A 9,528-nucleotide genomic window follows, 5' to 3' on the forward strand; every position below is an offset into this window, starting at 1 on the left:
CAAACCAAAACCAAAAGTTTAAATACCAGTCAAAGGCATATGCATGCAGCATAAGTAAAGTGATGTCCATCCACGTTTCAAAGGGTTTAAAGCTCTCATCAGTAAAAGGGTGAATGAATTGGTTGGTACTTGTCATTTTCCGTGAGTGTTTTAAAATTTCTATATGATTACTGTTTATCTTTTATGTTTTTTATTGTGGTTTCTTATGCTGCTGTCTTGGTCTCCCTCAAAAAAGAGATAGTTGATCTCAACAGGACTTCTCTGGTTAAACATGTGTCAAATTAAAAGTAAATAAAAATGAACTTAAAAAACCCCACATCTGACAGGCGGCATTGTGCATAATGAGTAGCCTACTTTAATTTGTGATATGTTCATAATACTTTTGTATTTTTATTTAAGTTAACATTTGAACATACAATACTTTCACTTGTAATTAATACATTTATACAGTGTGACATTTGTTCTTTTACTTAACATCTTCTCCACATTTACAGCACTGACATAACTGTTGCAGCTCCTTATTAAGTATATAAAATATAAATATATCCATCTATATATTCTCTTAACAAACTTGCAATATAAGGCTGTGCCTCTGTTCTGAAGCCTTTAACCGAGTTTCAGTTTCACATAAAGCCTGGAAAACACAAACCACTGCCAAGGCTGTCAAAAGCTTCATCTGTAACAGTGCAAAGGTGGTTCAGCATATCGCACACTATAAACAAGTCCCTGGCATAGCTCAGGCACAATACATGGATATGACTGTTCCTTTCCACCTGCACTGTGCAGCCACTGGACACCAACACAGTTAGACACAAGTGCAAAAGAAATATCAACAGCACCTTGGTACAATACTGGTACAATAAATAAGTGCACAGAATGAGATGCTAACATGTATTTCAGCTGCAAAAAGCGCGTTCTGTCTGTTGTTCAGTAGCTACAGAGAAAATCCTCCATCTGATTTCCTCTCTCATAATAAGTTTAATATCTCGCAAACCATCGCTCTTTATTGTACTTCGCTTCCGGAAATGTGGAAGTTCTGGGCGGGTGATAGGCATGGAAAGAGCCGCTCGGAAGGGTGACACAGGTGAACCGATGGTGTGTTTCATCCATTCAACAAGTCCGTGTTTACGCGCGTCTCTGGCGGCGAGTCCGCCTCCACGGATTTGCGGTAGATGACTGCGCCTCTGAGGCCGGCCAGAGACAGCCGGGCCCGCCTGTTGAGGTTGTGCAGCTTCATGAGGAAATCATCATTTCCAACAATATAAATCAGCGGGTTTATTGCGCTGTTTAGACACGCCAGACATCTGCCCACCTGGTGCGCAATGTAGATGTCGCGAAAACTGGGGTAGCAAATCCCATCTTCTTTTGAAATCCTGGTGCTCAGATTAAGATTTCGGAACACGTGGTAGGGGATGAAACAGATAGAGAACAGTATCACCAGAATCACGACCAGTTTCAAACACCGCTGCTTCAGTAAAGGGTTAATGTTTGCTTTTTTGGCAAGGACCACGACGACGTGTCCATAACACGCCAGGATGATCAGCAGCGGGATGGCGAACCCTGTGACGGTCCAGCCGATGCTGTAGGGCAGGTAGCGTCTGATCAGGTCTTTGGAGGTGGTGTCGAAACACGCATTTGAGTGCTCTCGATCATTCTTGTCGAAGAACATGTCGGGGAGGATCTGAAGAATGACGAGAAGCCACACCAGCGCGCTGATGGCCAGCGAGTGTCGGCTGGTAATTTTTCCCATTACTTTCATGGGGTGCACGATGCCCAGGTACCTGTAGATGCTGATGCACGTGAGGAAGCCGATGCTGCCGTACAGGTTCAGGTTGAAGGAGAAGCGGGTCACCTTGCAGAAAGGCTGCTCGAACGGCCAGACGCTATTGTGCGCGTAATAGTACACGAGGAAGGGCAGGGTGGACAGGTAGAGCAGGTCCGCCACCCCCAGGTTCAACATGAAGATGTTGATGCTCCCGATTTTGTTCCAGCTGTGGTACACACTCCTCAGCCCCCAGATGTTTGACAGCGTCCCGACAACAAACACAGTAACGAAGACGGGCGGCAGAAAGCTGTGCGTAAAGTTCAGGTTTATGCTCTCGCAGGTGATATTTCCAGACATGACTCGGGTTCCCGCTGGTTTTAATAGTTCCTTTAATTCAATATGAACTTCCCCTAAAAAGTAAAACAGCAGCCAGTGATCTCTTCTCGCTCACACCGAACACTACTCGTGCGTCGTGCAAAACAATCCTTATGTGAAAGCAACAAGATGCACGCCCACTTCCGAGTCTAGGGTGATAAGCACCAGGAGCCACGCCGACAGCCATGGTAATAGAAAACAAAAGCAAGAAATCAACATCACAGACACTTACAGAGAACAAATCAAATGATTTATTCCTGTGGAAAAATTGACATCACTCCTACCTGTCAGGGCAGAGGAGGCTCTGTCTGTAAATCAGCTAATCATTTTTGCTGTACCTGTATAAATTGGTAATTTAATTTATAGCAAAACATCATATTTTATTAACTCCATTCATGTTTTTTAATGCAAAAATTCTAATTTGTATATAATAACTAAAATTGTCAGATAAATGTAGTGCAATAAAAAGTGAATTATTGCCCTCTGAAATGTAGTGGAGTAAAAGTACAAAGGGACATGAAAAGAAAACACTCAAGTAAAATGCAAGTACCTCAAATTTGTACATAAGTAAAGTACTCTAGTAGTTACTTTCCACCACTGGATGAAATGGCCTATGGATTTTTTATTGGCAAAATATCCAAATGGCTTGCTTTGGATTTGGCCCTGTAGGCTGAAACACTCACACACTCCCTCTTGTCAAACACTGATCATGTACACATTAAAATCAAATGCAGACAACAAATGGCATTTTACTGAGATCTTATACATAAAACCACAAATAAAGGCAGTCTGATTATTCATTTATTCATCGGTTTAGGGGTGTTCTCAATTAAACAATTATTGTATCACTGCAGCTTTTTAAATCAAATCTGATCTTTTTGAAAGTAACTGAAAATCCATCCTAACATTTTCAAATGAATACTGCATATACATACCCAAATAAAACAAAAAAATATATATAACAAGATATGTGAAATTGTATATTCTAAAAATATGCATATTTTATGTAATGATAATTTTTGCATAGAACTCTATTCATATCTCAAATTACTGTGCAGCTGAGCTCCTTTTCCTTTTCCTTCTCTCAATGCCGCCATCGGAAAATCATGCACGTCTGTCAACTGCATTGCCATTTGCAAGCTTAGCTTAGCCTCAGTAGTAAGTAAGCTTAGCCTTACACCTGTAATAGCCATGTGGTACTGTCACTACCTGGGGCTCGCGATTATGGAGCCTGGGTCTGTTGAACTGCACTACGCTAATCCTGTTGCCTCTCGTGAGCATTCCTGCGCCCTCGTTTCCTAGTTTTCCCGGATCCTGGCCGTAACCTTGGCTGTGCCTGACCGTGGTGATAGCTGTGCTGATGCTGTGATCCTGCCTTTGGTTGTGCTCGTGCTGTAGCTGTACTGATACTGTGCCCCCCGCTCGCCCTGATCGTGGTCTTGGTCCTGGTTGCGACAATGCCGTGATCTTGCCTTTGGACAACTCCCTATCAATATATGCATGAGACTGTTATCATCACCCTCAATATCATCATAGAGTGCAATTAATAATTTCACACCTACCATTATTGTAATATGACATGCGTCTGTTTCTATTATTGCAGTGCCTCTCTCCCCCTCTCTCCCCCTCTCTTCCCCTCCCCCCTCTCTCTTTCTCTTTCCTTTTTCCCACAATTGTATTTCATTTGTTATTTACAACATCTATTGCATGTCTGTCCGTCCTGGAAGAGGGATCCCTCATCATCCTCTGTCGCTCTTCCTGAGGTTTCTTCCTTTTGTTTTTCCCCGTTTCAGGGGTTCTTTTTTAGGAGTTTTTCCTTGGGTGATGTGAGGGTCTAAGGGCAGAGGAATGTCGTACACTGTAAAGCCCTCTGAGAAAAACCATGTTTTGTGATAATGGGCTCTATAAATAAAATTGACTTGACTTGACTTTTATTAATTTTGTCCAATGGCACTGACATAATTCTTGAATATGGAGGCTCATGCGCACCTTCAAAGACTTTTGTGGACAGAAGTTTGGGAAGAGAGTTCCCACACACTGTCCGATTACATGCAAAAAACTCGGTCATCAGACCCTCATCAGGCTGAATGAATCTGATGAAGGTCTGTTGACAGCCATCAAAGCATGAAAACATGCGTTGTATTATTTCTGGGTGTCATTCTAGGCTATTGCATTTGAATTTGTCACTTTTACTATTTTCCACCTGATGACATCATATTCTACCATATTTGGCATATGGAGAAAACACATGCTATTTTGCTATGTTGCTGCTAATCATTGACATATCCCAGACTGTCATAATCAAAAAAATTCTATTGTGCATTTTTTTCATCTTAAAAACATAGTGGCATCATGACAATAACCTTGCATTTAACAGGTTAAAATTCTGAAAATAAATAAATTAAAATAAACTCAAGAAAGTATGAAATAATATTAATGCATAATAATATTTTAAAGCCTGATTTTGAAAAGCCCATTTTTTATGTGCAGAGCGGTATGAGTCTATTTGACACTGCACAAAAAATAATAATGTAAAAAAATCAATGTCGCTGCTAACTATTGACATATCCCAGGCTGTGATAATCAAAGACATTGTCTTTCCATGTAGTATATTAAAATAATTAATTTTGTGTGTGTGTGTGTGTGTGTGTGAATGTGTTTTTAAACCTAAAGTAATAGTGACATCATGACAAAACCTGGGTTAAAATTCTTAAAATTAATGGGTATTTTATAATTATGAATAGGACTTTTTTTTAAAAAAAAATAAGTCAATTAAAGTAAAAAATATTTTTAATGTGTAATATTTTTAAAGCTTGATTTTGAAAAGTGTATATTGTGCACAGAGTGATACAAGTGTGTGTAATATTAGTGTGTAATATTAGTGTCATTGTCAAGCAATGAGAATGGTTTTATTGTGGCTGCTTTATGTAATACAGTTACAGAGCAACAACAGCATTGTCTGTTTAAATACTGACTTTTTGGACTGTTTTATTTTTAAATTCAACACCATAAACTTCTTCAAAATGCTGTACCATAAGTTTTATCAACATCTGGAACGATGACTTTTTTGACTGTTTTTACCATATGACTTTTTTCATCATTTTAATAGTTGACTTTTTGGACAATTTCTTCAAATTTCTATATTATAATGTTCTTCAAAATGCTATACTGTGACTATTCAGATATTTGGAAGGATGAATTTTTCGCCCATTTTTTCCACATGCTATCGTATGACATTTTGTGAACTACTGCAGTATGACTTTTTAAATGCTGACTTTTTGGATTGTTCTCTTGAAATTCGACACCAAAAACTTCTTCAAAGTGTTATACTTTGACTTTTTTTGACAGTTAGAACAATGAATTCCTAACCCTAATCCTAACCCTAGCCCCGCCCCTAACCCCACTAGAGTTAGTCATTTTTCAACCTTTTAAATGTTGACTTTTTGGACTGTTCCTTTGCAATTCTACACCAAAAGCTTCTTCAAAATGCTGTACCGCAAGTTTTATCGGCATCTGGAATGATAACTTTTTGACCGTTTCTACTGCATGCTATAGTATGGCATTTTTTGACATACTATAGTATGAGTTTTTTCAGCATTTTAAATGTTGACTTTTTGGACCATTCTTTTGATATTCTACACTATAATATTCTTTGCAGGTGCACTACATACAAATGTTCAATAAGGGCTTGTGCAAAGGACAGATGAATGTATGGTTGTGTATGTTTTATGCTTGTTTTTTCACAGAATTCAGACCTGAACCTTGGCCACTGCAATGGCCTTAGGCATGTGGGGTGCACACTCTATCTGACAAGCTAGAGGCTGTCCTGATCTTTCAACATTTTTAATGTTCCCTGTCTTTCACACTGTATACTATAATGTTCTTCAAAATGCTATACAATTACTTTTTTTGACATTTGGAACGACAAATCTTTCGAACATTTTTTTACATGCTATAGTATGGCATTTTGTGACATACCATAGTATGACCTTTTTCAACATATGGGTGGTAGACCATCCTGACAGACATTTGTACCTTCCAGACTGACCTACTCTGCATTTAACTCTGTTAAAAAATGTCAGTATTTCTTTTTTTGTTTAAATTAATTTTTCCAGATTTCAGAAGGCGCAGATCTACTCAGTTCATAAGTGTTGGAACTTAAACTAGCTTGATTAAATGTTTTCTTGACAGTGTCAAGAAAGGACTTTAAAAAATAGCAATTTTGACGGATAGTAAAGATTTAATATTTGTCTTGTTTTTAGTGGTACTTCCCATCACTACTTTGACTTGGCTCAGAGGCCATTCTGATGACATTTATACCTGACAGAATGACCTAAGCTATCTTTAAATGTTGACTTTTTGGACCGTTCTTTTGAAAAACCACACTATAAAATTCTTCAAAATGCTGTACCATAAGTTTTATCAACATCTGGAGCGATTACTTTTTTGACTGTTTTTACCACATAATATACTATAATCACCATTTCCTCCCGCCTTGACTACTGCAACTCACCCCTTTATGGTATCAGCTCCACCTCCATCAATAGACTCCAACTGGTCCAGAACCAGCTGCCCGTCTCATCACACTCACCAAATCTTGGCACCACATCACCCCAGTCTTAAAAAACTGTCTCCCATTATCTTCAAGATCCTGGTCCTCACCTTCAAAGACCTTCACCAACTGGCCCCCCCTTACCTAACTGACCTCCTCTCCCCTTACCAACCCTCACGGCCCCTCAGATCCGCCTCTGCCGATCTCCTCTCCACTCATAAATCTGTCCTCCACACTTTTGGGGACAGAGCCTTCTCTAGGCTGCTCCCAGGCTTTGGAACTCCCTCCCCTAACAGATCCATGACTCCGTGAGTCCCTCGCCGTCTTCCAGTCCCGCCTCAAAACTCATCTCTTCTCCTTTGCCTATTCCTACCCCCCACCCACCCACCCCTTTTTTTGTTTTTTTGTAAAGCGACCTTGAGTCCAATGTATTATTACTAATGTTCTTCAAAATTCTATTATATGACTTTTTTTTGACATTTGGAACAATTAATTTTTCGACCATTTTTCCACATGCTACAGTATGGCATTTTATGACATACTATAGTATGAGTTTTAAACATTTTAAATGTTGACTTTTTGGACCATTCTTTTGACATTCTACTGTAATATTTTTCTAGATGCTATACCATATTATTGATATTTGGAACAGTGACACACTTCCTTTTTCACACACAAACAAAAAACAAAATATGACTCATGCTAAATTTTTTTTAAAATAGATTCTTTTGGGCATTTTCCATTTTATTTATAGGGCAGCTAAACAGAGAGACAGGAAAGTAGGGGGAGAGAAGGGGATATGACATGCAGCAAAGCGCCCAAGCCAGACTTGAACCTGTGCCACTGCAATGGCCTTAGGCATGTGGTGCACACTCGACCTGATGAGCTAGAGGCCGTCCTGATCTCTCAACACTTTTAATGTTACCTTTCTTCCATATTGTATACATAAGGTTCTTCAAAATGCTATACTATGACTATTTTTTTTGTACATTTGGAACGATTAATTTGTCGGCCATTTTTTTCACATGCTATAGTATGGTGTTTTGCAACATACTATAAAAACAGCTGATAATCCTGGAAACAGGCTAAATTCCAAGAAACATCTTGAATCCTCGAAATATTCTAAAATCCTAGAAATGTCTTAAAATCCTGGAATTTTCCTAAAATCCAAGAAACATCCTAAAACCCTAGACACAGCCTAAAATCCTAGAAATGTCCTAAAATCCAAGAAACATCCTAAAACCCTAGACACAGCCTAAAATCCTAGAAATGTCCTAAAATCCATGAATGTCCTAAAATCCTTTGAACTGCCTAAAATCAGAAACATCCTAAATTCCTGGAAATGTCCTAAAATCCTAGAAACATCGTAAAATCCAACAAATGTCCTAAAATCCTAGAAATCGCAGACAAAAGATGACAATCGTGACAGAAATGTGGCGATATCTTTGGTCGTGGCGCTAAAACGGTCGTGTTGCACAGTGAAAGAGGTTCAGAGATGGCTGTTGTCACAGTCTTGCGATCAAAGACAGCATGGGATAACATTCTGACAGTGTGAAAAATTTGAGACGACCATCTCACTGTGTGACTGCTGTTATGACCTGCGTCTCCTCACCAGCCAACAGAAGTGCAGCACGAAATGACACACTGAACAGCTCAAGACTGCTAAATGTTAGTAGATGCAAATAAATATTTACTGTCGTCTCTCATTGCTAAATTGACACGCCAAGTTGGCCTTTTTTCTCGAGCAACGACCGCATCCACATTCCCCTCCTCCTCATCTGACTTTTTCAACACACTATAGCGAGGGCTCAATTTGTTTATTTACATTTTACTCTTACAACTACAGCGGCATAGATAGACGACGCCCAGCGGCGATGCTTTGTTCATGCATACTGACGAAACAGGTGCTCTTTTTGATCCCTCCAGGTGGTCAGTCTCATGCTCTTCTTCAAGCTCACTGTCACTCTGAATTGACAGACATGTGATCCTCATATTTTGAAAACACTTCCTTTGTGTCATGCCTAAACCCATCTCTCTTCTTAAATCATTTCTAAGGCCCTCTGAGCAGAGGGTCATTTTGCCATCTTGATCAACTGTGATGAGGAGCCACAAAGGCAAAGGTTTTATATATATATTTGTGTGTGTGTGTGTGTGTGTATATGTGTTGTTTACCAAACCAATTTGCAACTGGGATAGAGTGTGAGAAAAAATGGAATGTAAGACAGATTTTTATTAATTTTAGGGTAAAATTAGCAGGAAAGTGGCAGCAGACTGGTGTTGCTGCTTGAAATGTAACACTTTTGCAACCTTGTGTGGGAATAGCAGGAGCACAAAGAAAAAAACATTCACACACACGCACGTATGCACGCATGCACACACACACAAACACACATACACGCAGAAGAAGAAGGGCACCCAGCACCTACAGTTTCCACACTTCTTTTAACCTCGACCACCTATGTAATATAAATGTGTGTGTGTGTGTATAGGTGGGGGGATGCACAGTGTGCAATTATTGAAAATGTGTTTATTAATATGTTCTTCACAGAAAATGACCCAAGGCCAATGACTCTGGGGTTAAAAAAATAATTAATTGCATAATTTTTCTTTTAGTAAACTTTGAAAACGGGTCCCACAGACCCGAACACCACACAAGGGTTAAAAAACTGTGTATTTGCACATCAGGTTACTCTTTTCTGAACAGCTATTGTTGAATGTCAAGTTTCCCATCCCGATTGTAAATTTTCCTTAATTTTGAAAGTCAACCATCATGTGTACGCTTGGTCACTTTCCTCACAGACGGGTCCGGCCCATCTTTCTCAAAAGTGGATGCGCC

General features: G+C 39.4%; 1 protein-coding gene across 1 annotated transcript; it reads right to left on the reverse strand.

Annotated features, from left to right (window-relative positions):
- Nucleotides 1-336: 336 nt before the first annotated feature.
- On the reverse strand, nt 337-2,270 carry LOC121951228 (P2Y purinoceptor 1-like). Its single transcript, XM_042497486.1, has one exon. It carries the CDS (start codon nt 2,120-2,122, stop codon nt 1,103-1,105), a length of 1,020 nt encoding a protein of 339 aa, XP_042353420.1. The 5' UTR covers nt 2,123-2,270; the 3' UTR covers nt 337-1,102.
- Between the last annotated feature and the right edge of the window lie 7,258 nt (nt 2,271-9,528).

This window comes from Plectropomus leopardus, chromosome 2, assembly GCF_008729295.1.
Source record: "Plectropomus leopardus isolate mb chromosome 2, YSFRI_Pleo_2.0, whole genome shotgun sequence".
Taxonomy (NCBI): domain Eukaryota; kingdom Metazoa; phylum Chordata; class Actinopteri; order Perciformes; family Serranidae; genus Plectropomus; species Plectropomus leopardus.

What these genes read in the sequence shown, in the direction of transcription:
- LOC121951228 (XM_042497486.1), bottom strand. Translation starts at nt 2,122, where the DNA reads ATGTCTGGAAATATCACCTGCGAGAGCATAAACCTGAACTTTACGCAC.